This window comes from Echinops telfairi, unplaced genomic scaffold (genome assembly GCF_000313985.2).
Source record: "Echinops telfairi isolate 266 unplaced genomic scaffold, ASM31398v2 ScPeMD7_7457;HRSCAF=8495, whole genome shotgun sequence".
In the NCBI taxonomy this organism is placed as follows: domain Eukaryota; kingdom Metazoa; phylum Chordata; class Mammalia; order Afrosoricida; family Tenrecidae; genus Echinops; species Echinops telfairi.
The window spans coordinates 7,851,327-7,868,369 of NW_022111357.1; the positions used below are offsets into that span (position 1 = coordinate 7,851,327).

General features: G+C 40.6%; 1 protein-coding gene across 1 annotated transcript in view; it reads right to left on the reverse strand.

The window, feature by feature from the left end:
• Positions 1-8,508: 8,508 nt before the first annotated feature.
• AGO3 (argonaute RISC catalytic component 3) overlaps positions 8,509-17,043 on the reverse strand; it is a 156,560-nt gene continuing 148,025 nt past the window's right edge. The window contains exons 18-20 of the mRNA XM_004704967.2: positions 15,383-15,484; positions 9,654-9,853; positions 8,509-8,729 (exon numbers count right to left, since the gene is read on the reverse strand). Coding sequence (XP_004705024.2) covers positions 8,621-8,729; positions 9,654-9,853; positions 15,383-15,484 — 411 coding nt within the window. The 3' untranslated portion in view covers positions 8,509-8,620. The remainder of the gene's footprint in view (positions 8,730-9,653; positions 9,854-15,382; positions 15,485-17,043) is intronic.

Genomic DNA, 17,043 nt, shown 5'->3' on the forward strand with positions numbered 1-17,043 from the left:
CCTTAGCCTTGTTCCCTCCTACTATTCACGGTCACAATCCCACTGGTCTGTGTCTTTGCCGAGACGCCTGTTCCTCCAGGTGCTATGAAGGAGAGCCTCACACCTGCACGGTTTTGGCAGAATGAATCTTTCCTTGGTCCTAAACACACTATTAAGGGGTCATGTGAATAGATAAACTTATAGAGAAAGCAACTCAATTAATCATTAGATTTATGAAGGGGAGGTTGGCGGGAAATGGGGAGCTAATAAGGAATATAAGAATGAAGCAAAGGTTCTAAACTTGATTGTGATGATGAATGTACAACTCTCTTTAATCTATTTAAAGCACTGTGTTGTATGATGGGTGCATTATATGTGAATAAAAATGTTTTAAAGGGTCATATTACGGAATTTTGTTGTTCTTCCAACTAAAAGCCATGAAGCACAGGTGGGAAGTCGTAGGCACTCAGGGCCAGAGTAACCCATCTCCCTTTCTCATCTCCGACACAGCCTCTTTAACGGCAATTATAAAAAGTGCATGCACGTTTTGGAAATAATAAAACAACAACAAAGCCAAAATGTGCAACATCTCTGTGTTTTCTACTCCGAATACTGTCCTTGATTTGCTGGTTTTGGGCGGGGTGGGGGTGAACGATTACTGCACAAGTGTTTCTTTCTTCAGAGGTGGACCAGGAATACGAACCACCAGGCACATCACCATGGCAACACACCGCGGATGCCTGGATTTGTGGAGCCACGCAGCCCAACAGCAAAACAAGCTCTCTGTACCAGGTTCCTAAGAACTTTCAGGAAGAAAGAGGAAACCACAGAGCCATTTCTACTTGAGGCAGCCTTCAAAGTGTTGGCCTGCAAGAATTCTGTGACTGTCATACTAGCATGACATTGAAATATAATGAATAAACTATTCAAGTTGTAAGCACACTAAGTAACTTTTAAAAGAAACAATTTTCTAAGGGGGCATACTGGCAACAAAATACCTATATGACTGAAACATTCTTATTTAGTAGTAACAAATGCCTATAATCAGAGTATCTTCAGACCTTCCCATTTGTAATTATTGAGACCACCCCACTTTCTCCCTCTGGGTGGAAGACAGCATGCGATTCAGTAAAATGTCAGACAATGAATTTAAAGCTCAGGAGAATGGGATAAAGTCCATCTTTTAGTTTTGTACAGGAAAAAAAAATTGCTTTCCAAGTAAATTCATTGTATAAAAATATAATGAAAATATTTTACCTATGTAGCATATGCTTTTTTCACATATCTTTATAAAAAATATACTGATACAAATAATCTTGTCTATTTACTAAGCTGGGGTGATCATATATTGCTAAAATTAATATTCTATAATCATATGTTTACTGCCTTTCAGTGAGCTCACATTCATAGGTCATGGCTACTTTGTTGAAACCTTGGTTAGCTGAAATGTGTATTAATGAATCTTTCTCCCTGCCTCTCCCTAGCCCAGCCATTTAGGCTGTTTCTTCACTGATGAACAAAGGGTGAAAACTTCCAGGGGATGCTGGGGAAGGGATCTGGGTAGCGAATCTTCCAGACCTTCCCATTTGTAATTATTGAGACCACCCCACTTTCTCCCTCTGGGTGGAAGACAGCATGCGATTCAGTAAAATGCCGGACAATGAATTTAAAGCTCAGGAGAATGGGATAAAGTCCATCTTTTATGGACAGCGTGGGACCTGTGAGAGCCGGAACCTGACAACACAGCCTAGTTTTTCCACCTTTGGCAGGGTCAGTCTTCACCACTTTCCTCTCACTACCCCTGGGACACACACGAGCTCTCCTGCTCTGACGCTGGTTTCCACTGGGCATTAGGGGACCAAAATGCCATTTCTAAGTCAATGATCAGTGACAGCTATTTGTCCTCCAGGCTAATAAAAGTGACTCGTGTTGAGTGATGTGATCATTTAAACAATTCCAAAGGAGCTACAGCAGAATCGTAACCATCATTTATTTGAAGAGTGTTCCTGCAGATCAGGAAGGAAATCCCGGCTGTTGGGGTCAGTTAGAAACACAGCCCCACCTTCCCTCAACATTTAGGAATCGGTCTCAGACTGTTTTTAATGCCCACTCTATAAACCACATGAAATATTCTAAGTTAGAAAGTTAAGAGTTTATTGGTAAAAAAATTCAAACTCTAGACTTTATGGAATTAATCATTTGGTCGGTATATTAACATTCCATCGTAATGTTTGCTGTTATTACAAACAAAAGAAGAGAAAGCTAGAAATGTCTATAAAAATAAAATGCCCTAAAACCAACATCTAAGCAAAATAAGAATTGCACATAAATTGCCAATAAATAGAAACATGACAACAGAAAAATGAATCTTAAAAAGTAAATTCATAATTGCCACAAAGACATTATAAAAAAATGAAAGAGTTTAATGTGCATACATGTTTGCAGACGAATACACTCCGAACAGCGGATATGCTTTTCTACTGTATTACCTGCCGCATACGAGGTATGAGGTGTGCTGTTTCGTGTCCTCAGCCTGCTCTGCCTGCTCCAGGTTCATCAGCAAGACCTGGCTGGGGGATTAGCACTGCCCCCAGGCCAGCGGAAAGTTGCTACTAAACTAATGGTTCTGCTTTAACCATTTTACTTATTTTCAAAGTCCATTTTTACATGTTTGTTTCAAAATAACTATTCTCTCTCTTACATGCATCGCCACTGTCTCTTTGTCTTAGAAAAAGGGAAGAAACTATTTAAAATGCTTCTTGGTACCTAAAAGAGAACATTTGCCCCAAAGATGGACGACAGTCATTTTGCTTTTTCTCTTAAATTGACCTCGGTGATGACTTGCCTTTCCCTTAAGCAACAGCCTTTCTTCCTAAAGATGAATCAAGGAAAGGTTGCAGACATCAAACGGGTCAATCTGTGCTGCTAACAAAGGAACAGTAGCCGATGACATAGGACTCCTGGCAAGTCACACATTTCCCTTCGAATACTTCCTATTCCAACCGAGCTGAGAACAGAAAGGTTACCTCTGTTACAAAGTTCATTTCAAGCTCACAAGATGAAAGTGGTGAGCATTTCCAGAGGTGCTTCTGCAGAACACCTGCCCCCTCCCCCCACTCCCCATTCCCTTGGATTCGTCTGGTTCAGGACAACGGCTGACACTATTTCTATGAAACTGTCACACTTTTGGAATTCACAAATAATTGAACATTTTTAGCTTCATGCTATCTGAAAACTGAAACCCTACAGCACCATCTTCTCAAAAGGCACTTTCTAAGAACCACCTGCTTAAGAAAGAAAAAAGAATCAAACATTTAATTCAGAAGCTACCTTGGAGAATACCTTTGCTTCACTAAGTAAGACCTTACTTAACATAGTGACATCAGACTCTGGTTACCGACTGGACTATAAAGAAGGGGTCCAATGGCCAGAGAGGTGATCTGACCGGATCCTTGTTATTAAATGACATTTCAGTGGGGTTTTTCTCATTGGCAAATCACAGCCCTCCATATTGAATTTCTTAGCTATCTTTAATTCATGTTAAAATCTATAACTTTCATCTTCTGAAAGTAGAAGATTCTTGAATATAATCAGCAGGTGAAAATCTAGAGTATGGTCTTCGATGGGTAAAGTAAAAGAAACTTCAACTATCAGCAGTATAAGCCTGTTTGCTGTATCCTAATTAAAAAAAATATGTTAACCAATAGACAAAATTACAAACTGTACCTTTTTTAAAGTAAGAAAAAAGTCAAGATATTTTTTCTTTTGTTATATATATAGAATGTTTCCCCTCCTAGGAATCAACTTAGCCCTCACTGATCATATATGATTTCTAACATTGCACTGATCAAAAAGGTCCTTAGGGGAACAAAGGAAAAATTAAAAAACCACCTTTTATTAAGAAAAGAAGATTGCTACTTTCACATTTCCATACTGATTTTTAAACATCTGTTATTTTTGGCCGGTTTCCTGACCCCTACAGCATCACGAGCGTGCTTTGTTTGCTCAGATGGAAGAAAACAGGCGAATGAAGGCAGGTCCTACCACCCCAGGAAGGCTGACCTAGGTGTGAAGCCTTCCGCCACTATTATTGCAGCGTCAAGACAGCTTTGAATTCTCAATATTAAAAAGAAACAATAAAACAAGATAAAGAGGTTAGGGATGTCTTTTTGCAGTCTGATGATAAAACTCATAAATGATCATTTTAGGTAGCAAGATAGGAACAACTCATTTCAAAAAGGATTCAATCTAAGAAGATGAGGTGAGTAAACATTTAACTCCGGCTTAATAATATGAAATAAAAAATTACACAGAGTTGTTAGTTAAATTTCTTGGCAAAACACTTACGTTTAACATGGCAAGACTCTAGCTAGTCTAGCTGGCTCTGTGTGACTGGTTTTCTTAAATGTCACAAAAATCCCTACCCATGGAAAACTCATGCTAGCTTCTGAAAAGACCCACCAGGTTTCCTTGAATCATCACAGGCACTGAGCTCTAAGCCTTTCCTTTAACACCGGACCCTCTGCCGGCGACATCGCCGAGTGCCGATTGAGCGTTTCCCTAGGTACAGCTTGACTTTGTCACGGTTCTACGTCTGTCACACTAACTTCGCCGAGAGAGCGCACAGTCAGCACTGCACAATGCTGGGTCATCAGAGAGACTGCTTGGGAAGCCAGTGTAAGGCTGGGATCCTTATGCTGGAAGGCAGAGATCAATTTTTATCAAGCACTTTCCAAAACACCTGGTGCATTTCTACCAGAATCCGTTCTGGACTCTTCTGGGAAGAGAAATAAATTAGTAGCTTACAAACAGGGTGATCTCCATAGAAGAGTATTCTTTTTTTTCTGAGAAACTTTCCAAAAGGGTAACCATTAAAAGAAAAATAAAGGCTGTCTCTACTTCTGTAAAAGTATGCCAAAGAGGAGGATGAGGTACCTTTTTCCAAAACCACAAAATTCAAAACTCACATTTAGAAAACAAAGAATATCCTAATATTAAATGGAGAACAAAATGGCAGCACCCTTTGTGTCCTTGGTTTCTCATGTCATCCGTCTTATTTATTTTACAAAACAAGACAAAAGCCCAAGTGAGTCTAAGGCTAGCCTTGATTCCTGCTAACCAGCTTATTGTTTAGTGCAGTAACAGTCTGCTAAAGACTCTACTAAATAAATATAGCAGCTACGATATTATAAACGTATGGTCCTCAATGCCAGTAACAGTCCTGTCAAACAGACGGACCGATCAGCACTTTACAAAGACATATTTGCCATCAAGAATAGACATTAAACCCCCAAACCTTTTCACAAGAAAGCCAATTAAACTAGTTGCTGTGACTAATGGTTTAAAGACACTTATATAAGTAGAAATATAGATAAAAATTTAGCGTTCATTACGCAGATAGGGGAAAGAGCAGAAAGGTCCTTGTGAGTTTAAAGAACTTTACATTTAAAAAAGTGTTCTTTTTAAATAAATTTGAAAAAAAGACCACATATCTATACCAGAAGTGCAAAAATAACTGAAGTAAATTTCAAAAAGTATTGGCCACTTAGCCTTTATTTTACAATTCTAAGCACAGGTTTCTTGTCATTACATCTGATATACTAATTTCTCAATAAGCAGAACAGAAACACACTAGAGTCTTCCAAGGTAGCTGGCTTAAACCCGCAGAGCTGACTAGTGTAGACAGCACTCTGCCCCGCACGCTAAAGGCAAAGCTGCCTGTTTAAAATGTGCGTATTTCCGCTTCTAAAAGTCCTTCCAAGTAGGCGGAAGGTAAGGGCTTCGCTTCACGCATCCCAGGGAAGGAGTCGTAGGGAGAGCACTAAATAAGGAGAGGGCACTTATAGCGCTTCTCTGGGCCTGGAAGCTCCCACTGAATCTGGGCAGCTCTGGCTGACGAGGCAAGACACGCTCCCCGCGCTGGCCAACGAGGGAGTTCTTCTCTTCTGGAAACACACACCTCACTGCCCTCCCTTCGATCCTGACCTGCAGGGACCCTGAGGTTCAGAAGGGAGCTGCAGCATGGCGCTTCCAAGGTGGAAATCTTTATGGAAGCAAACTTCCGTGACCTTTTTCCTGCAAAACTGCTGGTGGGTTCGAACTGCCAACCTTTCGGTTAGTGCTTGACTATGTGGCACCAAGGCTCTTGTTTGCTGACTTGGGGATTCCATGTCCTCTTGCTTATCATCCTGATTACAATTAGTGAAATCCCAACATCGAAAACACAACAAAGCATGTTTTATAGGAATCGGTTTGCTGTGGAAGGGAAAAGGAGGGTGAAAACATGCATATACCATACAAATATTATCTATGTAAAGTGCTTTGACATCGTGTTGTAAACTGCATTTCAGACACGTCACTATAATAAACATACAAAGTACAGTACTTTCTCAGCTTTCTGGCAGAGCAACAAAAGATTTCATGCCTACTAGAGGACATGGCTCAGATTTTAGGCTCAAAATACAGTAAATTGGCATTAATCGTGGATTACAGGTAAGAGAAATTAAAGGGTTAAGTCCATTACTTTTCACGCACAGATGGAATTAGGAATGGCTAATCACAATGCCCGCTAGAAACAACGTGTAGTATCTATGCTGTGAATGAGTGCAAAAACAAAAACAGAAAGTCAAAATGTAATTATGAGTTACAAGTGCAAAGCTCCCCTGAATCCAATGTCGCAGATCCATTCGGCTTTGGCAGTTCATGGTGCCTTCCATAGCTCAGAGTGGAGTCACCCAAAGTTTCATAAAACGTTCTTCCACACTCCAGTGATTTAACTCATTTAAAAGCATGGAAGTGCTCATTTCCTTTTTGTCACCAACACTTGAATTTAAAAAGGAAAGTTACACTGGTGGTAAATCAGCAAATATCACCTCACATTTCCTTGATTCATTTTGGTAAATAAGAATGGGCACTCAGCCAGTGAGATTAGTCAATAAACATCTATTGTTCAAAGATTTAAGTGTCTTCTAAACCCTACAGTGCTCACTGTCATTTCTTAAGTCAAAGGCCAACTTTATTTCTAAGTCAAGGTCTGCTTCATTTAGGCAAGTTCATTTTCATCAGGATCTTTAAGAGACATGTTTTAAACTTGAAGATTCCAAAAGATTTCCTTCTGAAATTAAGGCTATATTACTTTTGCCCTTTTAAATTGTGGAGGTGCCTGTTCCTCCCACTTCTACGATAAAGGAGTCTAACAGACCCAGCTTTCCTCTAAACCCGCTTCTTACACTACAAGATAGCAAAAACAGTCATATTTTAAGATATTTCTACAAAAGATGTTGCCACTTTGTTCTATAATTATTAAAGCACTATTCTACTAAATATAAAAGAAAAGGAAGCTATATTTCAAAACACATACATACATGTTTATATACACGCAGGTATATAAAAGTATATATATGAAAATCACATTAAGGTATGAGAGGCAGCAAGTAAACCAGCAAACAACCCAGCACAATCCAACCGCCTCTTCCCTCCTCTCCACCCAACTTCAGAGGCCTCAGCACTACAGTTTTTATCTTTTACAATACTGACTCTTTGTAAAAGCTTTTAAGATATTTCTACGAATAACCCATAGAAATAGGAGGCTTTAGAATACATATAGCGTATCAGAAAGAGTTACAACTTCTGACAAGGTTTTACAGCAGCTTTAGCAAACTCGCTAAAGTAAAAGAAAAGTTTATGCTGCTACTGTATATATATAAATTGCACAAATGGCAAATGTAAGTTCTCAACAGACTGACAGACACATGCTCACAAAAATGTATATAGAACATGATTTTGTTCCTAATGAAAGCAATATCTAGTAGAGGCCTCAGACGGTAGATGAGACAAGAGACAGTAGTCAGCAAAAACAAAGAAGTAGGGTGTGCAAAATAAAAACAAAATCTAGCTTGTCATGCTTCACATCCAAGTCAACCAGATGTAAGAACATCTGAATGCCCCTGGTAAGGCAGCATCTGAGAAGAAACTGGAGGCGATGAAGGCAAGGGAGGTAGAGGGAGAAATTAAAGTGGCGGTTGGGAGCGTAAAAGGAAAGAAAGTTCCCCGATGGAATGAATTACAAAAATATATACACAGACACATATATCTATTAGCATCCAGATCGAGATATATATGCATATGAAGTATGCATGTATATATTTAATAGATACAGACACTTTACAGGAATACACAAACGCACATTAATTTTTCTGCACACATAATTGCGAACAATCACTTTGATTATTCATGTAGGTGTGTCTGTGTATTTCAAACCCTCATTTACTTTGACTTAACTTTTTTTTTTTTTGCAAAGATAGTTGTGCTGCCAAGCAACTTGAGGTAAAGACATTTAAAGGATTTGACTACAGGAAGTGAACAACAAACCCATCGCGATACTTCCTACAGGAGACCGCACACGGAAAGCAGTTGGCTGGTTTCATATTGCATAATGGAGCTGTGTTCCTTGAAGTAAACACTTCCTTGTATCAACATAAGGATCAGACCCTGGTTGCTCCCTCCACCCCTCCCCTCCCCTCCCCAGTGTTGGTCTTTGCATGGCCGGAGGCATCCCCACTCAGCTGACCCCACTGGGAAGATGCATCCTGTATGTCCACTTCTCTTTCTGCTCTTCCTCTCAGAGAAGATAGCTGGACTTTCAAGCAAAGTACATTGTGCGTAAGGTATCTTGGTGAATCTGCACAGCCTTGGCAAGAGCCTGGGGGTCTCGCCCATTGCTCTGTCCTGAAACATGACTTCCTTCAGCACTGCAAGAGAAGTGACAATGAACACAAAACAAACTCAACGTGATGGAATAACGCTGTTGTACGAAATCTCAAAAGCATCAGAAAACAGAGATCAGTATAAAGATCTCCATGTGTCCATCACCCCGTTTGAATAATTATCCGTTCGAGGCCAGTTGTGCTTTTCTTCTTTCATCCCCCAGGATTATGTCGATGTAAATCTGAGACATCGCATTATTTTATCTGTGTGTACAAATATCACATTTATTTCCCAGAATTAAGTTGGTAATGCCAATAAACCTCTCCATAACAGCGCACACACACTTCAATGGACCCCTCGCTCCCGGCCAGCACCTCTGACTGCCATCACTGTCCATCCAAATCAGCAGCTTTCTAATGCTTGCGGAACTTCACTTCTGAATGGCAGGACTTCATAGCAAACAGGCACACACTTGTCTGAAAGTGCTTAGAAAATTCCTCAAGAAAATGTTATCTATTTCCACCCAGACCATTTTATCAGGATCTAACCCAGACATCATACTACCCCATAGTTCACCATATCAAGCAGTGTTGTACAATTGCTACCAAAATCAGTTTCAGAACACTTCTTCCTTCTCAAAGGCCTTGCTATCAGCTTCCCACCCCCAACCCCTCCCCTGCCGGACCTCCCAGGAACCCTTATCCTAGTCGTTGTCTCTACACAGTCACCAGCCTGGGTTTCATCTGCCACAAACAGAAGAACACAGAGCAGAAAGTCAAGAAGGCTGCTAACAATGACAAAATACTACGGAGATAAACCCCAATATGAAACAAACAAACACACCACACAGAAAATATAAAAAACCAGATCAAGTCCAAAGTGTATCAGAAGGGAGATCAAGTGAGATGGTTTCATAGAGACTACATTTGGACTGGTGAGATCTCTCGTGGTTAGGGCTTTTATATTACCTGTCATGTTCTTTGTCCACGAGATGGTATCTGGCTCTAAATGCCACCAGGTGAGCATAATACGCGGGCGCAGGTATAGAGACAGACCGTGTGCAGCGCACATAAGTGTGGCAGAGCTGGTAAGTTAACAGCTGAAGTTCATCCGCAGTGAAGCAGTTATCATCCCACAAAACATGGTAGTGTGAAGGACGGCTGGTACCCTGCAGAGAAGGGAAAGGCACATCCTACTGATCCCTAACGTCTTAAAGAAATAGTCAGTGCAGACTGAGTTGTATTAAAAAGGGTCAGCTTTGTACAGTAGCAACATATATTCTAATTTAAAAATCAATGTGAAAACATTTAGTTGAGCTCCTATGTTAGCAGCTGTTGTGCTAGGCATTATGAATTCAGAGTAAAACAAAGTCTAGAGTTTCCTGTCTTCTGATAACCACAACCTGGCAGAGGAAGGGAGGAGGGAGAAGTATCTCCAAGGATAAATCAATGAACAAATGGCTAAGCAAGATCAGCACCCACGACAATAAGCACGTGACGGCGAGCCGGTGGCTCCTTTATCAAGGTGGGGACAATGGAGTTTAAGTTTGAAAGATGAGCGAGAGTTTTTTTTTTGATGTCAGAATGAGAAGCTATCTGTTCCTACTTTTCAGTTTTCTTGATTGTATTTACACTGCTTTGTAAATCTATATTTGTGAGGTAACTTACTGACATGTACTCTTAAACAGAAAGAGGAAGCCACTGTGTTTCTCTGTTTATTCCACACGTCCAGTATGAATGACGACCTCTTGCGCCTGACTTACTTCACTTAGCATGATCTCCTCCAGCTCTTCCCATGCAGAGTGGGTTGGAAAGAGGGAACCGATTACAAGGAACTATATGTGACCTCCTCCCTGGGGGACGGACAACAGAAAATTGGGTGAAGGGAGACGTCGGACAGGGCAAGATATGACAAAATAATCATTTATAAATTATCAAGGGCTCATGAGGGATTAGGGAGCGGGGAGGGAGGGAAAAATGAGGACCTAATGCCGGGGCTTAAGTGGAGAGCAAATGTTTTGAGAATGATGAGGGCAATGAATGTACAAATGCACTTTACACAATTGATGTATGCATGGATTGTGATAAGAGTTGTATGAGCCCCTAATGAAACGATTAAATAAAAAAAAATTCTATATAAGTACTATTAAAAAAAAAAAGAAAACGATGGTGGCAACAACTGTACGACGATGCTTGATCTAATGAATTATGGATTGTTATAATACCCCCTAAGAGCTCCTAACAAAGTAAAATTTTTACAAAGGAAAAAACAAAGCTTCTATGAGAAAAATATATAAAAATGAAGGAATTATCAAAAGAAGATGGAATGAACACACAAAGTCACTGTACCAAAAAGACAGTCATCCTGGGAAACTGAGGACCGGGAGGAGAGTGTATGTGGGCAAATTAAGCAGCCGGGGAGGCCAGGGTTCTGGGGGGAGGGAGGCCCACACATTTGTGAGTTGGGGATGAGTCCCAGTCACATTCTCCTAATTAGAAATTATCCCCACAATATCCTCCCATTATAGTGCTACCTTAATGTTATCCCTTACAAGCACACAGCTGATTGCTACCTGGACAGCAGTTTCTCTACAGGAGCAGCCACTGAGGGGACAGTCACTCCCCTTACCTGTCCCCACCACTGGTGTTAGGTTACTCCCCAAGGAGTTCAGGGACCTGTTGTGTTAGGACACTGGCCACCTTGTTATGTATATATGTAGTTATCTAGGTATGGAGCTATCTGTGGTTGGGGTGGCTTGCATGTTCCAAGACTATGTAAGTTGGTGAAAGAATATACTCTTTCTCTTTCCCATTCGGACCTGGTTCCTGATACCATGGAGGAGGGAAGCACCACAAAACTTTTGACTGCCTCTTAATTTCCTTTCAATTACACAACTGTCCCTTAAGACCCATGGATGTGGACTGGATCTCACACACATCCAACCATTTCAAGAAGCAACATTTGATGAACAACTATGGTACTGAAGGAGTTCAAGCTGTACTAAAAGCATTAGCCAAAAACAAAGCTCCAGGATTTGATGGAGTACCAATTGGAGTGCATCAACAATGCGATGAAGCATTGGAAGCACGCACTTGGCTAAGCCAGGGAATTTGGGAGACCAGTACTTGGCCAACCGACTGCACTTGATCTTAGCCAAAAGTCCCAGAAGCGCTACTTGGCCAACTGACTGGAAGAGATGCATGTCTGTAGCCATTCCAAAGAAAGTAGCCCAACAATATGCAATTATTGATAGCCCACAAAAGTAAAATTTTGATGAAGATCAACCAACAATCGGCAAGGATCTGCCAGAGGCTCAGGCCAGAATGCGAAGAGGACACAGAACCAGGGATACCACTGCTGATGTCAGATGGACTTGGCTGAAAGCAGAGACTACCAGAAAGATGTTTCCTTGTGTTTCACTGACTATGCCAAGGCATTTGACTGCGTGGATCACAGCAAATTATGACTAGCCTTGAAAAGGCTGGGAATTCCAGAACACTTAATTGTTCTCCCGTGGAACCTATATATGAATCAAGAGGCAGTTGTACAAACAGAACAAGGGAACTGCATGGCTTAACATCAGGGAAGGTGTGCATTCTTCATTCCTTGGTACAAATGGGAGAAATGTTTGCTTAAAATATGTACTCCAGTGGTTTAGGCTCAATCTTTTTTTATTTTTTAACATTTTATTAGGGGCTCATACAACTGTTATCGCAATCCATACACACATCAATTGTGTAAAGCGCATTTGTACATCATTCTCAAAACATTTTCTCTCCACTTAAACCCCCGACATTAGGTCCTCATTTTTCCCTTCCCTCCCCGCTCCCCATTCCTGCATGAGCCCTTGATGGTTTATAAATTGGTATTTTGTCATATCTTGCCCTATCCGACGTCTCCCTTCACCCACTTTTCGGTTGTCTGTCCCCCAGGGAGGAGGTCACATATAGTTCCTTATAATCGGTTCCCTCTTTCCTACCCATTCTCCCTTTACCCTCCCTGTTTTGCCACTCACACCACTGGTCCTGTAGGGCTCATCCGCCCTGGATTCCCTGTATTTTCAGTTCCTATCTGTACCAGTGTACCTCCTCTGGTCTAGCCAGACTTGCAAGGTCGAATTCGAGTCATGGTAGTGGGAGCGGGGAGGAAACATTTAGGAACTAGAGGAAAGTTGTATTTCTCATCGTTGTTACATCACACCCTGACTGGCTCATCTCCTCCCCGACACCCCTCTGCAAGGGGATCGCCAGTGGCCTACTAATGGGCTTTGGATCTCCACTCCGCACTCCCCACATCATTCACTATGGTAAGATTTTTTGTTCTGATGATGCCTTATACCTGATCCCTTCGACACCTCGTGGTTGCATAGGCTGGTGTGCTTCTTCCATGTGGGCTTTGTTGCTTCTGAGCTTGATGGCCGCTTGATTACCTTCAAGCCTTTAAGACCCCAGATGCTATACTTTTTGATAGCCGGGCACCATCAGCTTTCTTTGCCACATTTGCTTATGCATAGGCTCAATCTTTAAAAGGCGCTATTAACTTCATTTTTCTGACTGTTACCACGTACCTTGAAAATGGTAACATTATACGGGGCAATAGGTATCATAAAATGATAAATGAGTGAGAAAATAACTTAAATGATGAGTCTCAAACCAAAGTAGTGTATATGGTACATAAGGTACAGCTATAGACTAAGATACATTTTGCAGTAATTTTGATTTTGATCATTTACAAACAGCCTAAATTAATATGAACTGCATTCCCTCAGACATTCTGGGAATGTGGTATACGAGGGGGTACCCACTCCAAAAACAAAACAAAACAAAACACAACAACCCGGAATTGTTTCCCCTCAAAGCTATGTATTTAAATTTGTTTTACAAAACTACCTTATCACCTTCAAAGAACTCTCCATTACACTTAATACGTTTGTCAATTCTGCAATTCCTTATTGGAAATATTTTCCAAACTCATCTGTTTGTATGGCTGGCAGCACCTCCCTCGTTTTTTTCTTCACCTCTTGTAAGTCTTTTAAGTCCTTTCATGTCCCTCTTCATTTGCAGAAACAAAAAGAAGTCACATGGAGTGAGGTCAGGTGAATACGGTATGTGCGGCAAGAGAAGCATGCTGTTTTTGTCAAAAACTGATGCACCAAGATGGCTGCATGAGCAGGTACATTGTCCTGGTGGCAAAATCAGTCCCCTGTTATGCAATATTTTGAGAACCTCTGAATAGAAAGCTTGATTACCAGTCTGACCTGGTGGAATGAATACATTACAAGTTGACATTTTAGTCCATGGGGGAAGGTGACGGATGTCCAGAATAAGGTTTGTCATCAATCGACATTTCACTTTTTTGAAATAAGAAAACCACTTGTACACTTGAGTTTTTCCCATAGTGCTGTCCTTGTAAGCTGTGTTCAACATCACAACAATTTTTGCGGCATTTTTCCCTAGTAGGAAACAAAATTTCACAGCCACACACTGTTCTCTTAAATCAGTGGTTCTCAACTTTCCTAATGCTGTGACTCTTTAATACAGTTCCTCATGTTGTGGTGACCTCCCAAGCATAAAATTATTTACGTTGCTACTTCTTGACTGTAATTTTGCTACTGTTATGAATTCTCATGTAAATATCTGATATGCAGGATGTATTTTCATTGTTACAAGTTGAACATAATTACAGCATAGTGATTAATCACAAAAACAATATGTAATTATATATTGTGAAATATATATTTCTAATGACAAATACATGAAATTTTGTCTTGAAACATGGTGCACCATGGGTAACAGTCTTCATGCCAGGTACTCATACGTGGACATAGCTGCATGTGGGTTGACCCGCCTGGAGACGGATGGAGGAGCCGTGTCTTGGTTCCTAAGACCATCAGAAAGATGTGTTTTCCGATGGTCTTAGGCAACCCTTGTGAAAGGGGTTCAACCCACAGGTTGAAAACCGCTGTCTTAAATCAATCATCACAAAAAATGAGGTTTGAGTGAAACTGCTTTTACAAAAAAATTCCCTGTGATCAGAGAGAAGCTTCCCAGACAATGCCACTGGGTGCACTAACTCAGCGTGAGTTGCTCCAGGCTTGCCTATCAGGGAAAATGCTACTCTGAAAGCTCCTCTGTGCCCAGTGCAATTCCGGTTTCTCTGGGGTATCCCCTCATACTTTCTGCTGTTGGAAAATTTGAGATATATTTAATGAAAGCACTTGTTCTATAAAGACAAGAAAGAAAGAAAAAGATTTTCTGGAGCACTTAAGAAAAGAATAAGAAAAGATCAAGTTGCAATTCTAAAATTAAATTATCTCATATGCTTAATATTTGTCAGTCAATGTCAAAGTTTTCTATGAACTACTATTGTATGAACTACTATACTATTCCTATAGGTCAAAGGAAGTATTAGGTGCTGTAGAAAACTTACGTTTTAGGGTTAAATTAAGGATTCATATTAGGGAAATTCTTTGTATTATGCACTAACTTATATTTTAGTATTTTCATAGAAATAAGCACCTCTCAAGTAACAGAGAGAGAATTTTAACTTATTTAAAAGTTTCACCTAACTTCACGTGGAAATGAATTAGAAGGCAAAAAAGGGAGAACATTTCTGTCTCCTTCTTTAGAGATTTTAAAAGTAGACACAATGAGGAAAGTTTCTGAGTTAAAATATTTCACCTACTGTCCAGACTTACCTGTATTCCAGCATGGCTGCAGAGGTAGAAATCAAACTCATACGGGTGTGTAATGTCTGTGTCCACCGTCGTCCCAGCTGGAATGTTGCCACTCCTACCGACCTGGGATTGTTGGGTCAAACAAGCCAACAATAAAGAATGCACCCAAAAATATTTTTTAAAATATACAAATAAAAACGGTCCTCACATTTCCACTACTTTCAGGCAAGTATTAAGATCAGAACACATTCAAGTCTTGGTACCTATTCTTTTCAGTTTTAAAAATGCTTCTTTTACTTTTAGTTGCATGTCATTTCTGCTGAACTTATTCCTGAAAGTTTTCACTGCCTTCTGAGGTTTCCTTCCTTGCCAGCTTCTCCTGTGGTGGGAGCGGTGAATCCCTCTTCTTCAGCAGCCCCTGCATGGCAGGGCTCCTTCGGCCAAGAGCTCTTTGCAAGCAAGGAGGCACAGTTTGGGGCCTTTGGGCACCTGGCTATGCTTAGTGTGACCAGAGAATCCACATCTAAACATAATTAACATATTAAAAAAACTATATGTTATTTGGAGGCAGAGAAACACCTAGGTTCATATTCTAATTCTACCACATAATAATTGTGTAATTTTTAGAGCAAGGTATCAAACCTCTTTCTGTCACTGTTTTCTCATCTATACTTATATCCTTCCTATAATTAGTAGCAGGAGCCCTGGTGATGCTGTGGGTTAGGCATTGGGCTGCTAACTGCAAGGTTGGCAGTTCAAAACCACTAGCTGCTCCATGGGAGTAAAATGAGGCTGCCTGCTCCCATAAAGATATCCAAAGGAGCAATACTATTCTGTCTTACAGGATCCTTATGAATCATAATTGACTTGATGGCAGTGGGCATTATTAATAGTATTATCTAGAACATGGGTGAAAAAAATCAAATAAAAGAAGGATTGGCATGACTAAATGTCAAATACAAATAAAGATTAAATGTAATTTAGATTTTTCTAATCCTGCTTTTGAAGAAAGCTTGGTACAGAAATGTACTTAGAAATCTGAGGTCAAAGGCCGTTCACAAACTGGAGACCATAATAAAACTCTTAACTATTGCTTTTAGAAGGGTGGGGTGTTGTAATGGTTAAAAGCACTTTTGTGCCAGACTGCCAGAATTTGAATCGTAGCACTACCAACGACCAGCTTAGTAGCCTTGGCTAGGTAGTTTAACTTCCAAAGGTCATAATTTCCTCAGGTGTAAATTGGGCATGATAATAACTACTTAAATGTCATTAAAGATTAATTAAGTTTATGAAAAATACTCGGTGTCTATTATTTCCTCTTCATCACCACAACCAGCTAACCTTTACTGAGTACGGACTGTGTACCGCGGACCACATGTGGCTCGCCGAGGACATTTATCCGGCCCGCTGGGTGTTCTTGTCCCGTTTGTTTCTTTTACTTCAAAATAAGATATGTGCAGTGTGCATAGGAATCTGTTCATAGTTTTTTTAAACTATAGTCTGGCCCTCCATCGGGTCTGAGGGTCAGTGAACTGGCCCCCTGTTTAACAAGTTTGAGGACCCCTGCCTTAGAGTTTCCCGTTTCTATGTCTGCAGGCCAGCTCAGGGACTGCTACCTCTCCCATGCTGCACACAGACAGCAAGATCTATTTCCCCAGAGATTTTATATCTCCTTTCCCTCC